At 50.1% G+C, this 24,054-nt stretch overlaps 1 protein-coding gene across 5 annotated transcripts in view; it reads left to right on the top strand.

Annotated features, from left to right (window-relative positions):
• Positions 1 to 24,054, top strand: part of STX8 (syntaxin 8) — a 67,058-nt gene that overhangs the window by 29,467 nt on the left and 13,537 nt on the right. For 2 of the 5 annotated variants that reach the window (XM_015879927.2, XM_015879930.1), the window contains exon 7: positions 13,357 to 13,458. In XM_015879927.2, coding sequence (XP_015735413.1) covers positions 13,357 to 13,458 — 102 coding nt within the window. Of the gene's footprint in view, positions 1 to 13,356; positions 13,459 to 15,188; positions 15,308 to 15,796; positions 20,475 to 24,054 lie in introns of those variants that run through there. The other 3 variants (XM_015879931.2, XM_015879929.1, XM_015879928.2) reach the window with 3 other exon arrangements.

Genomic DNA, 24,054 nt, shown 5'->3' with positions numbered 1-24,054 from the left:
TACCACCTGTGTTGCGCTGTGTTCTCTCAGCTATTTTAATAGCTAATTAATCTTGATTTAGTTGGATTTAAGAGGGTGGTGGGTTATTTTTTTTTCTCTCTCTCTTTTGGCACATATGTACAACCTATTATATCATAAATCCCACACATTTCAGCAGATGTCATCCTGATTGTTCCCTACAGCACTGCACACTACTAGTAAAACATTCAGGGTCAGGAACTCGGATTCTTTAACCACTGTATTCAGAGAAGCCAATTTATTGTTCCGTGGCAGCAGAAAAGGGGCCATTTCTTTTGGACCTATATCATATTGGCAGCCGATTTGGGGAGGTCACGTGCTGTAGGAATCGTGGGTGCATTAATCTGTCTTAATGAATTAACGACCGCAGCTCATTGATGGCAGCTCAGGGCATGGCTGGGTACTTGGTGTCTTTGTGCTCCTCCAAGAAGTGGGAGTTATTTTTGTTCACTCCATGTTTGCCATGCAAGTCAGCTCCCCAGATCAATAGAACTACTTCTGTGTGTTAAAGGGTTTCTGTCTGCTGTACCTCTGCCTGTTAGAGGGTTTCAGGCAGTGTGTTGGGCTGCAGGGATGGACCTTTGTATCCAATAACCCTGGCTCTGCAGGGTGGGATGGGTGCTGTCCTCACTGATATTGGCTGCAAGAGAGCATAATGAAAGTGTTCTGTTACAGTGGTGGTTAAACCAACCTATTGTAGATACTCCAGTTCCCAACATCCCCCAGTTGAGAGCAACTTTTATTTGTTTGCTTGTTTGTTTTCTCATAGTCTGACAGGTTTCTTAATAGGTTGGGCTTTATAACCAGGACCTGCTGCTGTCAGTCCTGCTGCTGAGCTCCTGGGAAGCTCTGTGTCCTGCATTGCATACAGAGTTTTGCTCAGCAAATGCGGCTCTATGTTACATTATGTTTTACAGCGCATCCTTTTGGTAAACAGTGCAGGCGAGAGTTTTGGTGCTGCCATGGCACCGATGTGGGGGGGGGGCTGAGCAGCACCTTCTGCAACTAATCTGGGGGTTCAGGTGATAAAGAAGGCTCATTGCACATCCCAAAAGTTAGAGGTGCAGTTTGGTCTCACAAACATGATGGAAAGGAACCAAGAGCGATGGCTCTGCCCAATCTGGGGAGCAGCAGGAGGAGGTATGAGCCTGCAGGATGCTGGCACACAGCCGTGCTTTGCAGATGTGGCTGGAGAGGCTGATAAATCCCTGAATGCCGGGTGGCTGATAGAGATGGAACCAACGGGCATCTCAACCTTTAATTAAAATCAAACAGAACAACCTTCGTGATGCAGATTGTCAGCATTTTGTTGGTAATGGAGGAGATGCTGATGAGCCGGGGCAGGAGATGAGCTTCTGTTGGAACAAAGTTTCAAGGACTGCAGTGATGATGAGAGCTGAGGAAGAATCTCATGATAGGAACTCTTATGGACTTTGCACTGCTGAAAATACGACGTTAAGAGGGTTTAAATGGAACAAGTGGAGGTTGGTTCTCATCAGGTCCCCAGCAGGAGGTGTGCAACTGCTCCGAGGAGCAGGATGTCATGGCCTTTATTAGAAGTGTGATGAGCATGCACAGTATTCTGCAGAAATGTTGAAGGCTGACCAATGGATACTGATCTCAAAAGGATGGGAGCAGTGTTGATGTCCATGGTCTAAAGAACACTGCTGTAGGAGCTGGGGAGTGAGCCAGGCAACAACACCCATATCATCTTGAGTGGATCTGTGCTGGGGATAGGCAATAACGTGCCATGTACTCCTCTCCTGAACAGGACAAGTGCTGTGTTCTGCATGTCCTGGATTCATGGGGCCTGGATCCCACTGGTGGATGTCAGGGCTCAGCCAGAGGGATGCGTTGTCTTAAATGAACTGAAGGACAAAATGCACCAAAGAACACCATTATAAAACAAGCAAACAAACACAAAGCTTGCTAACTGAGGAAAAGATGCAGCAGTTTGGAGACAGCATCAGCTCTTCGCTCTGACTCAGCCCACAGCACTCAGTGCAGGCAGCGCTGCTGTCCCGCTGTGGGCTTTGGCACGGTGGGCACACGCAGCCCAGACATCCCAAGTGAATTGCTCAGTGTTGCTGCCACGCTGTTGGAACACACTATTTTTGTGCTTGAGTGCATCAGTGACAAAACATAGCAGGGAAAGCGCCGCGCAGAACGAATCGCTGAATGCCAGCGCTGCAGCAGTGGGTGTTTCAGTGTGTTTCAGTGTGTTTCAGTGTGCTGCCTTTGTGTGCCCTGCCCTGGGTGCATCCCTGGGGACATTCCTTGCATGCTCCTCACTGCTGCAACGTGCTTGGGGCTGTAACTGCAGTGGTTTGCGTGTGGCGGGTGCTGATGTTATGTGAACAATGGCTCAGTGTCCTGAAATAGTCATTAAGGATGGGATCTGGGGATGTTTCTTCTCTTTATATACAGGCTGAAGAGAAAGGTGCATCACTTGTGATGACTAAATAATGCCATGCCTTAGCCAATGCCCTCCATCCCCTACCTGGGGTCATAGCTCTCCTGCAGCATCCCATCCTCGGGTTGGTGCATTGAAGTTTCCTTGCTCGGAGTTCCTGGAAGCCCCATGCATTTCAGTGCTGCTCATTTGAGCACAGCTCACCCTTTCCTCTAACGAATCTCCAGAGTTGCTCCGTGGGGAGAAATTTACAGTGTAACGTGTAAGCTTTAAATAATTTACTATGAGAGTAATTGGGTTTATACGGCAGTTCATAAACCTTTAGCTGGTAAAAATCAAAGTACCTTAATCTGAAAAGCAGATGGGGGGTTGTCAGGGTGAAGGCTTGCAGGGTTTGCAAAGACAAATTGTTTAATTCCTTCGCCAGCTAGGAAAATAAATAGCTCTGCTGCTCGATTGGAAACAGCAGCATCTCAGCAATGAGGCGTTCTTTGCTTTCAAGCATTGTTCCTTCGGCAACAAAGAAATCAAAAGGAACTTAGGGGAAAGATGTGATCTGGTTTATGAGAAACGAAAGGCGAAAGCTTTTGAACCCACATTTTACTGTTCTTCCTGCATTTTCAAGTGCTTTTCCTCCCTCCTTTCACCTGTGCAGGGCGGCTGTGCCGTGTGAGCTGGCGATGCATGGGGTGTTTCTTGGTCACTCCCTTCTGTCATAGAGGTGTGAGCCCGGCTGTGCTCTGCCTGCTCAGCTCTTAGAGCCCTGCTTCTCAATACAGCACATGTGTGTGGCGGGTTGAGAGCTGGGAGCCATGCCCTGCCTGGTAATGAGGGCTGCGTCTGTACCCCTGTATTCATGCTGCTCACACTCAGCACATCTCTCCCGAGCGATGGCCTTGCTTCAGTAGGGCCAATGGGCTGATGAGATCACCTCCCATTTGTGTATCGTTGTTCAGAAGTGAAAGGGGAAAAAAAAAAAAACAGCGAGACAAAACTCTCTTTAATTATTAGTATTTATTCCAATTCTTAGCGGACTTCAGAAGCTCTCATTGTAAGCACTGTGCTCTGCCCTGTGAAAGAGACATGTTTTGCACACATCAGAAACCCCTTGCACTGGGGTTTGGCTTTCATTTAGTGCAGGGCTGGGGCACACCAGTGAGTGCACAGCAGGGCCCTGTGGGGCTGGGGCTGTGCTGGTCTTTGCTCTACATCCCCAGGTGTGTTCCTAGTCCTCCTTTGGCCAAGAAAATGGGGAAAATTGAAGCAAGAAAGAGCATCTCTAGGTTAACCATTGTAGAAACTGCAGCTGTGCGTGGGTAATAAGGTTCTGAGGGCCTCCAAGGCTGTGCATATGGTTAGCTGAGGCTGCATGGTATGGAAGTCTCCAAGCTTGAAACACTAGTTAATGGCATCCAGCTCCACTAGCACGGCTCAGGTATGGCCTGTGTGGTGCTTTGGGGCTGCTCAGGGTTGTTCATAGCCAAGTGTCATCTGCCATGTCATAGCAGTGCTGTGGGGGTTGTGTGCTGTCCCTCAAGACCCAAAGGCAGGAGGGTGAGGAAGTTGCTGGAGGTGCAAACACCCAACTTGGAAGATGTTTAAAGCAGCCATACCCACAGCTGAAGGGGCAACAGCCTCTGCAAAGCTGCACTGGACTTTGTAAGTGGGGTGAGGACAAGAAAATAAAGAAGCAATTCCTGTGGTGATGAGAGTCGGAGTGAAAATGGCAGCCCATGGAGTGGTGACATGGAGATTCCCCATTGAAGAAAGAGCTCAAGACTTTGTCAGCAGGTAAAGTGACGTGCGGTGTCTTGTAAGATAGAAAAGGGGTGATTTTTCTGGATTTCCTGGAACCCACACAAACCATCAGCTCTGACCCTTGCATCGTGATGGCTGATGGCTCCAACTTCCAGAGTCAGGCCAGAGGAGAAGGCAGCCTTTCTCTTACACCATGATAACACCAGGACCCAGACTGCTTTGAAGGCCATGGACCCCAAGGATCATAAAGTTCCAACCCCCTGCCACAGGCAGGGCCGTCAAACACCAGATCAGGTACTAGAGCAGGTTGCCCAGGGCTCCATCCAAGCCTTTTGGGGGGCTTTCCTCCTCAATTTTGAGGTCTGTGGTAGGAGTGTGCAAGCTGATTGCCACGAGTGGTGAGTGGTTTATCTGCAGTGCTGGATGGCAGAGGTGCTGTGTTGCCCAGCTTAGGTGGTGGAGGAGCAATGTGTCACTATGATGAAAAGATCTGTCACAAAGTGTTGCTGTGCGTCTCATTTCAGTGTGACAAGAAGCAGGTGAGCAGAAACACTGCGCTGCAGCTGGGATAGCGATTAGCAACCAGCCTGCTGCCAGGCTGCTGTGCTCTGAGCCATGAAACCTGATAAGAGCCGGTCTGCAGCCCTAAGAACAGGCATTTCCATGCACAATTACTTCAACTAGGTTTTAATCTTATAATAGTGTCTTTTGTTGAAAGGTCCTGCAGATAGAGGCTCAATCTGCTGCATGGATGCTCAGGAGGTGGTGGGACAGCAGCACAGAGGTACCCACAGTGCTGATAGCAGCAGTGCTCCAACCTCGTGTTTTCTCCTTGGGCTTGCTTTAGTTTGGAGCAAAACTTGTGTGTGTTCTTGTTCATTTAGGAACCAGACAGGAAGGAGGAGGAGGGATCTGCCGAGGTGCTCAGAGTGAGGGTGCAGCCGAGCTCACAGTACAGGGGTCAGGAAACCGGAGCTGAAAGTACGAAGTAATCTGCAAGAGCCCAACACAAAGCTCTGAATTGTGCGGTTGGTAGGAAGAGAGATTTAATAAAGTGCTTCAGTAGAAAGGGTAAGAAGTAATTGAGTTGGACTGCAGGGTGTTTTGTGAATGGGGCGCTGACATGAGAGTTAACCAGCCGGCCGTGGTCACCCAGCTGTCTGCTGGGGATGGGCTGCTCTGACTGCAGGCTCCTCTGGAGCCCAGGTCAGCCTTTTTCACTCTAAAATGGAAATATATATATATATAATAGCAAAAATGGAAATTGCTTTTTAGCAGCTCATCTACAAATCTGAATGAATAAATACGATGTTCAGTGTTACACTGGTTACATTAGCTGAGATGCTTCAATGGTGTGTGGTTATCCCGGGGGCACTGGCAGGACTGATACTTCTGTTTATGTTTTTACCATTCCGCACCCTTTTGCCATGGGTTCCATCTGTGTTTCTGAAGTTTTGCTTTCCACTGAGATGTGGCTTGAAGAGTTTCATTCTCTGGAGCCCATCTTGTAGCTTTCCATCTGCTTTGTGACAGCTTTCCTTGTCAAAGCCATGAGAAATGGCAGCTCAAGGACTTTGGCTCTATTGGAGTTTGAAGGGATGGAGGCACTGACCCTTCCAAAGGCCGGCTCTAAGTTGCTGCAGTTTTCTCAAGACATTTGATGGTGGCTGTAGAGGACCATGGAACCAGGGGTAGCTCTTGGTGGGCTTTTGTGCTTCATAGGAAGAGACAGGTAAGAGCACCTGGCTCTGTTGGGCAATGGGATTCATTTCCCAAGTGATATTGGGACTCTCTGCATTGTTTGGGCTTTTGTTGTTTGCTTTCCTTCTGAACTGGGCCCGGGGTTAATGCTGAGTTGCTGTTGCCCCGACAAGTCCTCTTCTGAGAGATTTACAGCTCGGCCGCTTTAATTCACCAAGCTAATGCTTTGGAATGCAGGTTGACAGTCCAGATGTGAAACCTTTCTCCTTCGAAAGAAAACAAAGGATTAAATGTGTTTTAAAAGGGTTTGAAAAAAAATCATTTAAGATTGAGGCCCGGAGCCTCACATCTGAGGTCTTAAAATACTGCTGCTAGCAGCCAGGCTCAGCTTCAGGAGCTGGGAACTTGAAAGCATATCATCCTTGGCCATGGTGCAGGGAGCATTTTGGTGTTTGGTGCACCTGTTTCTGCACATAGCAAACGCTTCATCAACTCTTTGGAAATATCAAGTAATCAAATCTTTGCAGAAATAGTGCAGGAAAGGGATGGTTGTGGTGTTGTTTCTGCTCGAAAGGTGCATGCAGCTTTGCAGTGATGGGTAGAGAATGGTGAGGGCTCACTTGGATCTGAGTCCCAATTTCCCATATTAATTGATGAAGGTGCTGATTGTGCTGCCCCTTTCTTTCTGATTTGACAAACTGACCCCTGCACGGTCTTCAGAGCGGACCTGCAGATGGGCTTTTCCTTGTTCCCAGGGCTCTCCTGCTCACAGGAAGGTCCAGGTGGTACAAGGCGACTGCAGCGGCTGTTCATCAGCATCCACAGTACAGGGTATAGGGAATCTTTAAAGCATGAATGAATTGGGAGAGGGTATAATGGGGTGCAAAACATTTTTTTTTTAGAGCGAGGCACAATGGCCTCGGCCAGGCTATTGAATCTGATCCTTTGTGCTGAGGAAGATTTGTACAATGCATCTATCAATTAATATCCTTTTGGGTTTCAGAATTATTTGGGTTGGAAATGATCCAGCAAGTGTTCATTGTCCTTTTAAAGAAAAGATGAAAACATCTATCACTTTCTCCCAGCCCATATGGAAAGATCAGACCTTAGGAGCCCCTACTACCAGATGTCCTAAAGCAGAGCTCCTCGCCTCCCGAGTCAGAAAGGGCAGATCCTACAGGGCAGGGCTTGCTTGGCTGCAGGAGGAGTATAATGGTAGGCGCTGTGCCGGCCCGCAAACAGCCAGCCCTGCAACCAGCTGCAGCAGAAGCACAGTGAGCAGCGCTAATCTCTCTGGTTTGATAAACTGTGTATTTGTGCAGCTTGATAAAGTGGAGGCTTAAGGTTTCCTTCCTGTGCTGGAGTTCGTCACGCAGGAATTCCAAAGTCGTGCATGGAGATGAAAGCAGCGTTTAGCCACGGTGGTGTGAAGTGTCCTCTGGGCACGCTGCGCAGTGGCACCAAGCCCTCTGCTTTCTGCAGCTTGTACCGATTAATCACTCCTGCTCCTTGTAATGGATGAACTGGGGGATGGAGAAGGCCGTGGAGGAGTAGCTGGGTGAGGGCTCCTCTGAGCAGCAGCCTCCCCTGGCTCAGCACAGAGCCGTGGGCATGCAGCCACACCAAACACTCTGTTCAGTCACAGCCACATCTGCAGGAATCCATGGGAGGGATGGGAAAGGTTGGCCTGGTGTTGGCTGCAAGGAAGGGGGAAGGAAGCAAAACTTGAGCTGGGGCTGCCCAGGACGCAGCACCTTATCTGTGGAAGTTGTTCTTCCCCCCTCCTTGTTGTTTTAATTTTAAGCACTTCTCAAAGCAAGCAGAACTTCTTCTGTGGCTGCAGACATGGGGGTTTTGAACCTTTTTGTTTGCGTTGTGCCTCAGGTGAGGAGGAGCAGGTAGGAATGCTGCAGCAACACTACATGAATATTCCTCCCTGCAGCTCAGCTGGTTCCTGGTACCCGCTCTGAGCACACCGTCTCCATTGCTAATTGGTTCCATTCAGCACTGATTCCAGAGGAGCCCAATGAAGTGTGTCAGCAGGAGATGAGTCCCAGGTGCCTGAGCTGACCTGAGCTCCATCAGCTGCTTCCAATAGTGTGGCCATGAAGCACTTGCAAGTCTGCTGGTTCCTCCTGTGATTGATAGACCGATTCTGAAGTGTCTTTCCTCCTTGTTAGTGATCCGAGAGGATAATGCCATGCAGCTGGCCGCAGCATGATGCTCTTGTGCTGGATGCCGTGATGCTCAGTTGGCTCGGACCCAGCGCCAATGGCTGCTAAAAAGGCAGATTTGTTTTATAGCATATTTTAGTGTAAAGAAGCAAGCAGAGCCTTCCTTCCTCTGGGGGTGAGGACAAGTGGCTGTGCACAAGCTGTGGTACAGCCGTGTCCTTCACGCTGGATGCCTTGAGCTCACTGCCCTGTGCTTAGAAAAGGAATGGAATTGGAAGGGAAGGAACCTGCAGTGCTTAACCCCATCCCTAAAGTCAGCATCACATCAGCACGTTGAGCGGTATTCCCTTTTTGCTCCTCAAGTTGCACTCCGTGTAATAGGTTTTTGGTCTCTCGTACACCGCTGGTCATTTTTTCCAGTCTCCCTTAATCTGTTTCAAAATGCAGAGCACTTCATATCCAGTTATGAAAGAACTCTCATTTTTGGGACTGTGGCAGCAATGAAGTGTTTCACTAACTTTTAAGCCTTGAAAATTGTGGCGGGTTGGAAGCAGTGCTGGAGTTAACACTTGGGGAACAGCTCAGCTGTGCCTTTTGGACAGAGCCTCCTTGAGTTTGGGCAGGGCGAGCTGCCTGCATCCTGCTGGGCACCACGGCCTGTGAATGGCTCCTAGAATGGACTGGGTTGAAAAAGACCACAATGATCATCTGGTTTCAACCCCCTGCTGTGTGCAGGGTTATCAACCAGCATCTCAGGCTGCCCATAGCCACATCCAGCCTGGCCTTGAATGCCTGCAGGGATGGGGCATCCACAGCCTCCTTGTGCAACCTGTTCCAGTGCGTCACCACCCTCTGGATGAAAAAGCAATTCCCTGCTTTTCCCCCAGGAATGCTGGCTCCATCCATTGATAATCACTGCTCAAAGCTGTGTTAGAGCTGGGGCTGTCCTACAGGAATGCTGTGAGAAATGAGCTTTGAGTAACTCAGGACACCCCTCTGCTTGGGGTCATCCACCTGCACAGGGATGGCCCTTTGTGGGCTTCTCCTGTTGCCCCATTGCTCTGCAGTGTTACCTCCAGGCAGCACAGCAGAGAGTGGCTGCCATGCAGAAGTCCTGAATTCAGTATTTTAAAGACCAAGCTTAGGTTTTGGATCAGGGGAAAACAAACAAGAGCAGAGCTGGAATGAGCTTCTGTCCTTTCATTCCATGCCGCGGGCTTCCACAAAACAAACCTGCCGCAACAGGAGATGTGTTTTGATTGGCAGCCTGTTGTTGTATGAATGTGAGCAGCTTCCAGTGCTGTTGTGCTCAGGGCTTTGCTAGAGGTGCTCGATTTATGGCTGTTGTTCTGTCCCCCAGCAGTCTGACTTTCTGCTCAAAGCTCAGTCTGTCAAAAAGCAGTTCTGTGGTGCTGTCCCTTCCTTCCTTTGCTGGAAGTGCTCACAGTGTGGCCTATACATTTTCACCTCCGTATAGCTGGAGTGCTCAGATTCCAGATTAGAATACAGGTGAACCACAGGATGATGGCAATTCCCTTGGGGCAGTGCATGCTACATGGACAGGAGGCAGCGTTCAGCAGTGCTGCACTGGGTGGCCGTGTCAGTCAGCCTTGAACACAGTGAGTAAAGGGATTTGTATCTTAGAGAATCACAGAGATTGGGAAAGATCTCCAATATCAGCCAGTCCAACTGTCCACCTAGCACCAGTATTGCCCACATCCCTCAGTGCCACTTGTCCAAGCTTCATGAACACCCCCAGGGACAGTGACCCCACCACCTCCCTGTGCAGCCTGTGCCAGTGCATCACCACTCTTTATGAGAAGAAATTGTTGCTGATATCCAACCTAAAACCTCCCCCGGTGCAACTTGAAGCCATACAACTTGCTGGGAGCAAAGGGGAGGAACAGATAACCTGGCTTTGCGTTGAGATCCTTTTGCTGAAGGAGACTTATCTCCTTCCAGATAACTGGCAGAGGATGCTGCAAGAGCTCTATCACATGCACAGTTACTGCCTGCCTTATATCACCGCGAGTTCTCAACACATCTGGGCTGAGAGTGCTTCCAGTAACATTAAAGCACGCTGTTTTGGTTGGCACACTGACACGGTGGTATATGCCAATTAGTAATGGCTCTTGGAAAGGGGCTGCTCGCAAACTCGCCCCAAACTATTCCCCAGAGAAATTATTCAATTAAGTACAACTAAAATTAATGTCCGTGGGTTTTGTTCTAATAAAACAAAAATAAGCAGCTGGAAAAGGGAAAACTTCTCAGTGTGTGCTTTTAAAACAACTCTCACTAATAACTGTTTGCTGGGATCGGTGCTGCTGTTTGTTTTCTGTGCTGCTCTATGTGAAAAACCTGGTGAGCAGTTCTGCAGCTGATGGCCTGGAGCTGCTCCTGCTCACCAGGGTGCGATTCCAAACCACAGCTGCCTTCGAGAGGATGAGGTGCTGCATTTAGCGTGGCAGTGTCAGAGCTGGACACAGAGACAACTTTCCCCTTTCCCTTCCCCTTCCCCTTCCCCTTCCCATTCCCCTTTCTATTCCCCTTCCTATTCCCCTTCCCTCCTCTTCTTCTTCCCCTCCCTTCCCCTCTCCTTCTCCTTCCCCTCCACCCCTTCTCCTTTCCTCCCCTTCTCTTCCCCTTTATTCCCTCTTTCCTTCCCCCTCCCTTCTCCTTCTCTTCCCCTTCTTCCCTTCCCCTCTTCCCCGTGGCTCATTACAAACCCATCCTTCCTGGGATGAAGATCCCTTTGGAACCCAGCTGGCCCCAGACACCATCAAACCCCTGGAAATTAGCAGAGCAGCAGAAATGTAAAGAGGAACACGATGGTTTGCTCCCCTTTGGGAAGTGTTTTATGAAGTTCTGCCAAAACACAGATGAAACAGCATCGGTTGAGCTGGGAAAGATGGGGAAGGGCTCATCCTGGAAGCAGACTCCAAGGGAAGCAACAATGTCCTGGAGCAGTGCAGGGCAGAGGTTGGTGTGAGGGCAGTGATGTGGGGTTCCTGGAGCTGAGCTGAGAGCTGCTGCATTGCAGACCTCAAAAACCAGGTGCTGTCCACAGAGGTGCAGAGAGATTCCCATTCTTGGTGCTGTGGTTGTCACTGTTTCTCTCCTTGCAGCTGCCACATTGCACCAAGGTGCTTTGGCTTTCCGATGTGCGTACATTAGCTGCAGTCTTCATACCGCTGGCATCTTGAACAATGCTCACTTTCCTATTACCATGTAACTACGGGGTTTGGACGTATAGAGGTTGGCGTTTGATATATGATTCATTTCTTTGGTATTTACCTCCTCCTGAAGCACTGAGACCTGACGGAGGGAGGAAGGCTGCTTGGCTGCTGTGCTGAATTCCAGCCTTATTGTAGGGTATTATTTTTTTTCCTTTGCATAGCATAAAATGTTATGGCTTCAGCTCTCTCTGTGTTTTTCTTGAGGCTGACTGCAGTCTTCCAACACTCACAGTGGGAATCTACCATGGAGATGGGTTACACACTGATAAATGCTATTGAACAGTCTGTAATTGTGAACTCACTAAAGAAAGCTCTGGGAAGGAGGTGTTTGGTCAATTTGTGCTGCTCCACAGAGCACAGACCCCAGGCTGAGTGGGTTTCCCTCTGTGCTCCTTTGGTGCCTGGCTTTTGGGTTCCCCACAACAGACAGCGAGTGTGACCCAAAGGAGGGGTTACCAAAACCAAAATGAAGCTTTTTAGGTGTATTAGATAAAGCAGAATAAAGATAATAAAGATAAAGCCATGTGTGAGGGTGGGAAGGAAGAGAACCTGGTTCTCCAGGTCATTGGCAGCCTGGACATTGGCATGTCATGCCAAGGAGCAATACTGAGAGCCACCAAAGGTCTTCAGTGTTCTTATGACTTTCCTATGTGGGGGTTTGCTCTGGCAGCAGCTCTGCCTACCTGAGAATCCACATCACTGCTTTTGCACATCCTGCATTCCCGTTGCCTTCCTTTAGCTTTGTAGCAGGGAAGAATCTCCATGCAGATGGAGTGTGGCAGAGCAGGGCCAGCCATGGTGCCGATGCTGTGCTGCTGGGTGCTGTGCCTGGGGCAGGAGCTGTATGCAGGTGGGTCTGCTTCAGGCACGATCCCTGCTGAGACCCTTTGGGCTAGGAAATGACAGGAAGTGTTCCTGTGCGCATCTGTGCTCATTTAGCTGTGTGTGCACCAGGATGTTTTCCAAGGAGGGTCTGATCAGCTCTGGCAAGGGAAAGGCTCTCATTTCCCAGGCGTGCTTATCACACTGTCCTTGACGGCAATGGGAACTTTCGGCACTTCTTTTCACTTAGAGGCAGAGCTGAGCTGGTTTTCCCATGTGCTGAATCACACAGAACAGATAACGATTCCTCAAAGTGCTGCTGCCCTGCGGATGTGGGACCTGGGAAAGTGGGGTGGGATGAAACACCTGAACTGGGAACTGGGCACAGGAGATGCTGCAGCGCTGTGGGGCAGGATGGAGGGGTGTTCTTAGGAGGACCATGCTTAATTCTCTTAACTCTCCATGAGGGTAAAACATCATTGAAATCTCCTCTGATTTGGCACAGTGTGCAGCTGTTGGAGCACGAGCTGATGCTGCAAAGTCAGTGCTGCATTATGGTTGCATCCCTTGCAGACATGAGTTCCCCACCTGGAGCTGCCAGCAGAGTTTGGAAGCATGAGGGGGGTCCCATCAGTGCCATCACCTTGCTCCTGGCATAGAGGTCTGCAAAGTCAGGCTTGAAGGAGCACAGAATAACCTCCTCCAAAAAGATTTACCAGGACAGTGATCAATAGGTGCTGGCAGTGGAACCAGAGGAAAGCATTTGGCAATAGCGTTCAGCTTTTGGCTGCTGTCCTCCTCTCCATTTCTCAGGCACACAAAATCATTCCTACCTGCAGATAGGAAACCACCCAAACGCTGTGGGTTTGTGCTCCCATGAACAAGCACCGTCTGCATATTGCAACTTGATTTAAGCATCGCAGTCAGCAAGAAGGAAATCTGGTGCCCCGATGTGGTTTTTCATTTTATGAGTTCAGAAAACCCCAGTCAATCATCCTACCAGGCTCTTGGTCTGAGCCTTTACCCAGTCCTATTTCTGTGACACAAATAATGTCGTTTGGTGTGTGAGCCTGAGGGTGGGTTGCCTTGAAGTTTCCTTTCCCCTCTCTTAGAAATGGATGTAGGGGAAGTTTTGCTCGCTTCCCTTTCCCCTAAGGACTTTCTCCAGCTGCTTTCCCTGCTGGATCCTCAGGCCTGAGGGACTCAGGTTAATGTTGTGTTTCTCTTTCCCCAGAGATTATCGATGACCTCACGAATCTGGTGGAGAACACGGACAGCAGACTTCGCACTCAGACACGGCACGTGAAGATGGTGGACAGAAAGTCAACGTCCTGCGGTAGGAAATGAGCACAAATCACATGCTGTTACTAAATGGCAATGGCAGAAGTCCATATGTACAGTCCCTATGAAGGGAGGAAGCCACCTCTCCAACCTCCATGTGCCTTCAGCCAGTGCTGCAGGCTCGCTGCGTGTTGGTACTGTTAGCTTCCCTGTGCCATTTCACTCTGGTGTTGCACAATGTTCTGATGGGAAATTGTAGGACTGTGTGAAATTAGTGTGGTCCGTGTTAATGAGGTTTAAAAACTTGCTAGCTACCAGAAAGAAGAAACAGTCACAGCAGGGAATGGTGTCGCAGGGCGTTCCTGGTGGTGTCCTGCAGGAATGTGTCCCAACCCAATGGCACTCGGAGCTGCCAGACGTGAAATCTTCACACTGACACTTCCAAGTTGCATGCAAGTGAGCAGAGCTCCACCAGGCTGCCTGTTCCATAGCCAAAGCAAGGCTGTGCTCCCATCAGTGAGAGCTTGTTCTGTGCACGGGTTGCAGTGCTGGGTTTGCCTTTGGGAGGGCGCTGGGGGTGATGGCAGAAAACACACTGGCTTGTCCACCAGCTGGGTGAAGCGGAGCTTTCTGCCTGTGGCAGCTTCTGTTCTGTGCTGTGACAACGCAGAGGCAGCAGTGAGGGCACCAGCTCAGCAGCACGGAGGTGTCCCTCAGGCACTGAGGGTATATTTGAGGGATCGATTTGCTTCTCCATCACATTTAGCTTGTTGTAAGCCTGGCTGGTGCAAATTGAGGTCTGTGGTCTCTTCTAGAGGTTAAAGCAAACTCATGAGTGACAATTGTCACCAATTTCTCGTATTCCAAGTACAGACAGAGCTGAAGATGTGACTGCAGGGTTCGTGACTGATCATTTATTTCAGATCTCTAATGCTGACTCGAGATCGATTTGATTTAAAAATAGATGTGCTTGGATGATGTCAGGCGCCCTGTGCAGCCCCTCCATTCCTGCACCTGCACCCACGGTGGGACAAGAGGATGTCTGCTGGGAATGGCTTCTGTGTGTTGGGTGTTTCTAACCCTTTCTGTGCTCTTAATGCAAATGCAGAGCCCAACAATGCTGCTAGATAATGAGCCTGTCTCTTTAACTCTAAAGGCCTTGCTGGCTGCATTGGGGAATTCAAGAGGAGGAGGAGGATGGGAGAGGGGAAGGCTGGGAGGATCCCAGGCTGGATGCCTTGGGGGTGACCTCTCTCACCCTTTCAGCATTGAAAAACATTTTTCTTTAAGGGGTGGTGAGAAGCGATGCCTCTCAGTGCCTGCTCTGTGTGCTGCAATGGATCTTCCTGTGTTTGCATAACAATCTGGATATCCATGAACGCTGCATTGCCTCAGATAGCTGTTTTACCCCGCCTAATCCTGAGTTTCAGAACAGTGATACTGGAAGGCTCTGATGGCACCATTCCCATCCCTTTTCCAACCTTACACCAGCAATTTTCAGTGCCAGGCCTATGAGGTCCAGTAAAACCCTCCCCATATGTAAGATCATGTCTTGAGCAAAGCAGCAGGAAGACGAGCATCAGCTGGGTGACTTCTCAGAGTGCATTTTTCCTCTAACACTGTTTAAATTGATGAAACCATCAGTAACTGTTGGTTTACTGCACTGCACAGCAGAAATATGCTCAGTCCTGCATCCCACGTCTGTCTGGACCTGGATCTGTGTTGCTCCAGTGTCTGTTCCTGTGTTTCCTCACTTGAAATCTTCATCTTTTATTTTTCCCCCAGTAGTGGATGTGTTGGAGCAATGGGCTGCGGATCCAAGCAGAGCACCCTGGCATGAGCAGTGGAATAATCACCCTTTTATGAGCAGGAATGTAACACATTAATGGGCGTTCTTTGTTAGCAGCCAGTATAATAATAAAATCAAAGTATTACTGATGAAATCCAATTCCCATCAATATTTCAATGGCTCGCTCTCATGCAAACACCACTTGAGGCTTTGGGGCAGATTCAGGGATGGGTGTGACATCTTACAGCCCCACATCCCAGAGCAGGGAGCACAGACCTGGAGCTGCAGCCCAGCCCCACACTCCTGGCCATTGCCTGCAGGTTGTGTCAGATGCCTTGTTGCATTTGCAGCTTGTTTGCAGTGACATTTCCCTGCCAGCTGTTGACAGTCTCACCCCGGGACGCTGCCCATGGAGTGTGGGCCGGTCTCCCTTGGTGGCCCCGGGCGGCCCCGCTCTGGTGGCAGTGGAAGTCCCATTGATTGCAGTGCAAGAATGGACATGGAATAGTTTATGTGCCGTATTTATGAAATTATTGCTGAAAATCATCAGTCATCTGCAGGCAAATGCTTACACCCTGCTTGGCATTGTTTGATTTCCTTTCAGCGTCTGCCGGGCATTGAGATGGGATCTGAGGGCCTACATATTGCTGAGATTTCCGAAATTCATCTGCAGCTTTCACCAAACCATACACACAAGTCATCCATCAGATGCTGGGCTGCCTTCTCCAGGCCTGGCTGTGCCATTCGGGCACGGCTGTTTTGCCAGCGGCTCTTTGGGGTTTGTCTGCCTGTCCCCGTGTTCTCCCAGTTCATGTACCTTTGGGGGTTTGTTGTGCAGAACAACACTCGTTAATCATTTCTCAATAACCTCTTTTATTAGAAGCCTCCAACCCTCAGGATGTCCTCTGAAGAACTGCATTGAAAAATAAACAAATACAAATATAATAACAAACAACTGGGAGTGGGATTCCAATTAAGGTGCTGGGGGAAAAACAAACGTGCCCCATACGAACCCAATGACGTGGCACACGGCGTTGTCCCTTCACAATGCAATCCACTCATATCCCTCCGTAGTTCTGGTTTGTTCTTGGTAGAGGTAGCCCAGCTGTGATCTCATCCATTCCTGTTCCTAGGAGGAAAAAATGTGTGGAAAGGAAATGTGTGGAGAGGAAAAGGACCGCCCCGACTGCTGCTGTCAGTGCTCCCAGCCCCGGGCTGCATCCTGTGCAGTGTTGAGCCTCCCTTGGCTCCAGCATCAGCTCCCACCTGCAGCGTGGTACCTCAGCACTACCCATATCTGTACACAGCACACAGTTTACAGCTCCCATCCATCCCCTTTTCCCCTGCTCCACCAGATGGCAATGCAATCCAGCTGCCTCCTGCTCCCCGTGCCCCCATCCCACATCTCCTGCAGTGCCGTGGCAGTGCCTGGCCCTGACCTTATCCCACATCACCCCAATACCTGAGTGAACTCAGTGCGAGTTCTCAGGAGGTCTCATAGTTTGAAAGCAGGGTATCCGGACCGTACAGGGTTTCCTCTAGAGAACAGTGATTCATGCATGCCAGGCCTCTCCTGCCGCCCTGTTTTAATGACTGCTTTTTGCCATGGGTTTAATTTGCAGTCAGGGCTGTGGAAGCAGTCGCTGGGGTTTGTTCCCCTGACACACACTGTGTGCTCACAGGAACAAGTGCTGTCCTTTCTTTGGAGCAGTGCAGTCATGAGGTCAGCCTTTCCTGCCTGCTGCTTTCTGGGATTCCTCCCCTCTGTATTTGCTCAGAGCCTCCTGGATGGGACAAACCCCTGCCCTGGCAGCTCTATTTTCCTGCTTTATATTTTCCCCCTTTCTTCATTTTCTCCCGTAAAGCACTGATGTGTTGACAAGCTTGTTCTGGGCTGTTGCTGCTGTGAGAAAACTTTGCAAAGGAGTGATTTCTTCCTCTCCCATAGCTCCTATTTGCTCCATGTGATAACACAGCCTGGAGAAGGGCTGTGCCAGCAGCATGCTGTGTGTGCTGTGGGGGGACATGCTGCTGTGCTCCCCCTCACCCCGCTGTGCCCACAGCTGAGCAGGGCTGACATTAGCAGGAGGTGGAGGTCACAGAGATAGGCTCTTCCTCCAGGTCCACCTGGCCATGTCTCCTCGTTAGCAGAGAGACCCAATTAAGGGTTCCAATGAGGAGGAGAACGCAGGGGAGCTGTGTTCATTAGACGTCGAGGAAACCTCAAAGCAGATGAGCTTAGGGATATGGCAGAAGTGGGGCTCGTTAATTATGTTAATAGGGCAGCTTTTGAAACAGGCCTGGCGTTTTTGGTGCTGAGCTATTCTGAGACTCCTGTTTGCTGTCTTACCATCTTGTTTTCCCAAAAGATGTACGGCCTCTTCCTCCTTCAGTAGCTCAGAGGCCCAGAGGAGCCACGTCCTCATGCGTTCAGTGTCGTTCATTGAAGCATTCGGCTTAAATCTGCTCGTGTTGAGACGTTGAGGTCGATCAGCTGATTGGAGGTGCTGGATCTAAACACACAACAACAGCCTTAGAGCAACACCAGGGGCTGGAGCTGCTGCCCTGCTGCCCAGGTGAGGGGCTCAGCACTCCCTGCTGCTGTAACTGCATTGAGCACTGAAGGATGGGAGAAGCCTTCTGGGTCATAGCATCACTTCAAGATAGATTTCCCAGAACAAGCTCGTTTCTTCCCCCCCATTACTCCTATTGGGAACTCACTGTGGTCATAAACTTATCCGCAGCCTAAACTTGTCAGGGCTACTTCATTTAGCCCTCGTGCAGCCCTTGTTCTGCTGTGCCTTGAATAGTCCTTTCCTCTTTTTTATATTACTCCCCCAGATGTGTGTGTAAAGATCACTCAGCGTTTCCCCTTTGCTTTGTTTCTGGGGCTGGACAAGCATCATTACATTTAAATCTACTAAAATAACCTCTGTTCTGACAAGCCCTTCTTTTGTGCTTCTTCCTACTTGAATTTTTACCTCTCTTACACTATGCCCGACGTGTCCCAGCAGCGCTCTGGTTGTGCTGGAGATCTCCCTGCACCTTTCTCATTCATAAGCATTTTCCACCTGAGTTCACTGTCATTCCAGCTCATGACAAAACATAGGTGGTTGTCTGACATGTGTGCCTTCCCCTCCTGTCCTGTCAGGTTCAGCTTTCTCTATTTATCTTCATAGTCACCCATTTTTGGTCTCCCAGCTCTCCTCCGTACCGACGGCTCTTTCCAGCTTTGTGTCATCAACACGTTTCATTAGCACACTTACTTTCTGTGCCAAGGTCATTAATAAAACCATTTAATAAGATCAGCCTCCGGTCCGTTCCTCGAGGAGCTCAGCCAGTGACCTCCATCCATCCCAATCCCTCTTTCAACGCCGCTTTGCCTTTCACCACTTCCTGCCCTTACAGTTCTGCTAATCCCTGCTTTTTTTCATGTCATCATTTCCCACATGGCTCTGCATCACACCCTCAGCCAAAGTCTGCATGGATAGGATCCATCACACTTCCTTTGTCTAGAAAATTCATTATCTTACCGCCCTAACCTGATTAGCTCTGTTTGATCTGATTTCCCTTCTGAACATTCCCATTGTTTTCTACCCTGTTTACCATTTAGCTTCATGCTCTAATTAGTCTTTCTGCAGTTTGCTCTGCAGCCCTCATCCTGCTGGGGTTAATCAAGGAGGCTCTAAATGCTCGCATCACTTTTTCTCTTCTTCCACGGTGCCAGATCTGCTCTGCTCCCCACTGCTGGGCAGGCACCCTGGTTTGGGTGCAGCAGGAGCCACTGCTTTCCATGCTGCTCTGCGTTGGGATTTGTACGTACATAGGTTTGGAGGTGCTCACTTGGAATGGAGTGACTTGAAGCATCATTCCTCCTGGCCTCACCAACCACCTGGTTCCCTGTGACATCCAGCCCAGCTCAACATGCTGAAAATACAGCAGTGTCATCTCAATGCTCAGACCCCGTTAATACCCCCAAATCATCTGCTCTTTGGGAGCTGATCCCCGCGTGTAAGACACCATAAAGATGGGAGAGGAAGCAAGAGGGTGGCACTTCTGGGGCTCATTTGCAGCACACAAATCAGGCACAGGTTCAAGCCTGAAGCTGGGAGGTAGCAACCAGTTTGAATGCCCCCCCATTGGGAAGCACCTAATGTGCCAGAGAGGGAGAAAAGGGGGGGGGGGGCATGAAGAGGAGAGCCAACAGCAGCAGACATCTTCTTAATTACATTTGCATATGCAGCTGTTCAAACAGCTCCAACTTCATCAGTGCTTGTTCATACCTATCAGGAGATTTAGAGCAGCTGCTGTCAGCCCATGTAGCAATATTGCACCAGGCTGGTGGTGAAATGAGCCCCTGGGCAGGCTGTGTGCCCGGGCTGTCCATCACACCAAAAGGCCTAGCAATTAGTTGTGTTTGAGTATGGAGAGTAAAAAAAAACCAACCCTAAGAATTGTGTGAAATATCCCAGGGCGACTGCTTTACAGCGAGGTTTCCAAGGATACATGTTGCAGAATTAAATCATAAATTTGTATTTCTGAAAACGGTGCTGAAATGTGATAATTTGTACAGCTAAACTCGCCTCCTCCTGCCTGTTCCATCCCAGCTACACTCAGCGACTGATAATTGCAATGTCTGAAATGGGGATGGAATACAGCGGAGTTCTGGGTTGGGGACTTTGTGCTGCCATAAAGCAAAACTGGGGGGACCCACATGTGCAGCTGTACCCAGAGCACCAGGCAGGGAGCGGGGCTGCATCTGGAGCACAGCACTGCCTGCCCCAGGCATTGGTGGCACACAACAATACAAAGGATGTGGTCAGTGGAGTAATGGGCCTGCGAGGGGCAGAGCGGTTATGTTGTCTCTTTAGGGCTTTCTGAGATGCATAGAGGATGTTGGTGCCATCAGAAGTGGGGTATATAAATCAAGAGGAGTATATAAATCCAGAAGAGTGTTAGTTAAAGCATGTTGCACATCTGGGCTGGGTGGTTTGGGAAGGCACGGGGAGCTGTGCACAGGGCTGTATGCATGGAGGGGTCAGAGCCCCCTTGAATGCTGTATTCAAGTGCAGGTTTTGCAGATTGCAGTCCATGGCTTGGACACCAATCTGACACAGCTGGAAGGTGGGACTGAGCTGAATGGAACCTTCAAGGCAGTGTTTGTATAGTTGCTGAGAGGCCACTGAGGGCCAGCAGCAGCCCAAGGCTGCAGGCATGCTTTGCACCCTGTGATGAACATGGTGCTGCTGGGTGTCCCCCTGCCCTGCAGCGATGGGCACAGCATACTGCTGCTCCTATAACTGTGCTGCAGCTCAGGTTTGCACCACTTCCTAAACCCTCATGGTGACATCAATGTGGCCATGTCAGTACGGTGTCACTATGTAGCAGGGGCACCTTATTGCTCTGCAACCTAAGCTGGATGCCCCACAGACCATGCAGCAGCAGCAGCAGCAGCAGCAGCATCCTGTGCAGAGTGGAACCCGCCTGCAGCTAAAATGCATCTGTAACTTTTTGCTTTGGGGCTGGAAGGAAGAAGGGCTTTGGTTTGCAGTTTGTGCTCTGGCTTTGCTGTATGGTTCTGCTGAGCACTGGGGCTGGCCCAGCAGCTGCAGGTGGGAAGCTGTGTGTGCCTGTGTGTGGGGGGGGGTCTTAATGGCCTTAATTGTTGTACCTGGGTCATTGCCTGCTGATTAAATCACTCTTACCACTGGGCTCCTGGGGATGGGCTGAGGAGGAGCAGTGTGGGCTGCCCCCATGGGTGCCCTTTGCTGCTTCTTTGTGCCCTTGGCAGAGGTTGGCTCTGTAAACACCCCCAGGAAAATGGTTCTTTTAACCTGCTTTCTGCTTCCATGGATGGACGGTTTGATATGATGCCGGCTGTGCCTGCTGTGATTTTTATGGCCTGGAGTTTTCTGAGGCAAATGGCTTTGCTCACAAGTTGGCCGGGCTGCAGTGACCTTCTCTTGTTCATTAACTGTCTGTTTAAAAATATGCATGTGGTGTTAGTTATAGAGCATTGATTGGGGTTATTCTAGGTGGCGCGGGGAGGTCTGCTCCTTCCCTGCCCTCCTCATTACCAAGCAGAAGCGACCGCTCGGGGCCTGGTTTATTTACCTAATAAACTGCCTCTTGTATCATGTAGGAAATGCTTACATTTTTCAGCCAGGAGATCCTAGTAACAGGCAAACAGAGGTCTAGCAGTCGGGGCTGGAGAAACAACGAAATGAAGGTCAGCTCCTATGGCTGTTATTCTCCTTCCCGGTGGCCATGACAGCAGGGGTGGTTTATTTGAGGATCCCAGACTCGGAGTCATTGCTCTCATTGTTGGTCCCCCCGAGCACGGGAGGCTGTGCCAACAGCTCAGGATATTAATGCATTCTACAGATCAGTGAATGGAGAATTCCTCCGCACTGCTTTCTTTTTTTATAAAGAAAAAGAAAAAAAAAGAGAAGGGAAAACAACAAAAAATCCTCCTCTCTCTCCCCTTCCCCCTGCACTTTGTTTGCAGAGCTTTGTCTGCTGTGTGTTGCCGGGCATTGCTAATGAGCAGGGAGGAATTGCAGCTCCAGGTCCCACTCGAGGTGAAGTTGTTGCACCAGGCAGGTGCACAGCCATCCACGTGCAGATGTGCAGGGGCTGAGCAGAGCTCCTTGCAGGCATGCAAAGGGCCCTGCTTCTATGTGTACCCTTGTTCTGCTGCAGGGATTGCATTTAGGGCAACGTTAATGAGATGAGAAGCGCTGAAGAGCTCTCCAGGCTGGGGCAGAAGTGCTCAACACAGCAGCCCCTTTGTTTGTAGGGACATCCAGCATAACAGGCAGGGCTACAGCAGGCTGGGCTGCAGGGCTGTGCCTACAAGGGAAAGCTGTCGTGCAGCTCAGCCTGGCTCTGCCAGTGGTGCACTTGAAGTGCAGGCTGAGGTACCCACAGATGGAAATGGGATGCTGTTAGGCTGCCTTTCGCTTAGGCTTAATTAAGGAACAGTGGGCTTTGTCCCTGGGAGGCCCTCTGTGTGTGAATGGGCCTGGCTGTGTAGGCAAACTGTGTCTGCAGCAGTGTGGGTTGGGTGCATTGGGTCAGCCCGTGGGGAGCTGTGACTGGGAACCCAGCATGGGTGGTACAGAGCCGCCATCCTCAGCCCTGCAGGGAGCAGAGGTTGAAGCAGAAGGGTGATCTCTGGTTCTTTCTGCCCATGCTATGGGTGTGCACACAGGGAGGGATATAGGTATAAAATGCCATGGGCTGGCTGGGCAATGAGCTGCCAGGGAAATGGCTCATGAGGCAGCTGGTTGTTACAGCTTTAGAAATCTTCCAGCCACTCTGCCCCAAGCCTGCAGCAATGCATGGGGTTGTTGTGACCAACATGCAGGATGCAGCACTTGGTCTTGTTGAAGCTCATCCCATTGGCCTCAGCCCAGTGATCAGCCTGTCCAGATCCTTGTGCAGGAGAGCAGAATAAGCTCACCTGGAGCAGAGCACACAGAACTGAAGTGAGCCTGTTCAGGGCTTGGTGCTGGATGCTGTGCAGCCTCACACCCACTGGAGAGCACCCAGCGATGCTGTCAGCTTGGCAGGTGCTGAGCTGAGGCTTTGCCAGCTGCACACTGGGGGGGTTTATTGGGCAGAGCAGAGTGGGAATAACATTCTCATATCAGGAACTTCTATAAACTCGTTTTACTTCCTCTGCTGAGCAATTCCCACATTGTGGCTCAAGTTCAGGTGTGATGTAGATAATGGGAAATGGTTGCAGGTGATAACTGCTCCCTCCTGCCCTGCTCACCTGCACTCAGGAGCCCGTGGTGCTGCTGTTCTTTGCAGTGTTTCATCATTTGCTTGTGCTGCCCACAAGAACAACCCACCAGGTGAGTGCTTTGCGCAGCACAAGGGTCAGGATTTTAGCACAGTCCCTTTATACACGTCTTTGTATAACTGTCCTGAATCAGCAAGAGAAGAGCCACCAGGTTCAGAGAGTCTGGAAAGCATAAACCCTGCACAACCAGAGGTTTCTGGCTGCATTCATGGGCTGTGTGTAACACGGCCAGGCTTCCAGCTCCTGCAGGGCTGCCTGTTGTAGTGCTGCAGCGTTTATAATGTCTGTGGGGATCCCAGCAGGCAGAGCTTTGTGTTCAGCTCTGGAGCATTAGCGAGGCGACGGCGCTGCTAGAAAGTTTTGGAAAAGCACCTTTTCAGAGCCAAAGTGACTCATTCCCACTCAAGGAGCAGCAAATGTTTTTCTGGCATTTTCATGGGGTTTTTTTGCATTTTGTTTATTTCCCTCCTCAATACTTGAAGGCTCCAAAGCAAGGGGGAACAGGCCGACGTTTGGGTAACAGCAGCGGTGCCAAGTGGTTCGGAGGGGATGGTTTGGGGCAGGCTGTCAGCTCAGCACTGTAAACACTGACGTTTCCAATGTCCTGAGAAGGGGCTCTGGGTTCCTATTTGTGAATTTAGAGCTTTTTGTCTGATCTTTGTGCTTTCTGATTCAGAACGGCTTCGCTCAGGGGCAGTGTTTGAGAGCACGCTGCGGTGGCGTGGGAGCTGGATCAGTGTTTAATTAAAGTTGATCCCCAGCTCTTGCTGGAGCGTGAGGTTGGGGCGCGCCGTGCTGGGCTGCGTGTTGCCCTGCTCAGCTTCCCACGTCCCTCAGCCTGCTGCCCAAACCAGGCCAGACTTCACACCCAGTGCTCCCTGCCCTTCACATTGAGGCATTGGAGCCCTCTTTTCTGAAGCCTGGATGCGTTCCTGCAGTACACAGTGCAAGAGGGATGTGGTGGTTACTCCTCTGCCCCTCCCTCATTGCATTTTACAAACCTCATTCTGTTTTGCTTTCTTACCCTGGAACTATTTGACGAATCTGACCTC

Source organism: Coturnix japonica, chromosome 18 (assembly GCF_001577835.2).
Source record: "Coturnix japonica isolate 7356 chromosome 18, Coturnix japonica 2.1, whole genome shotgun sequence".
Taxonomy (NCBI): domain Eukaryota; kingdom Metazoa; phylum Chordata; class Aves; order Galliformes; family Phasianidae; genus Coturnix; species Coturnix japonica.
Note: the sequence above shows the minus strand (reverse complement) of the source record. Positions and strands in the feature narration are given on the sequence as shown.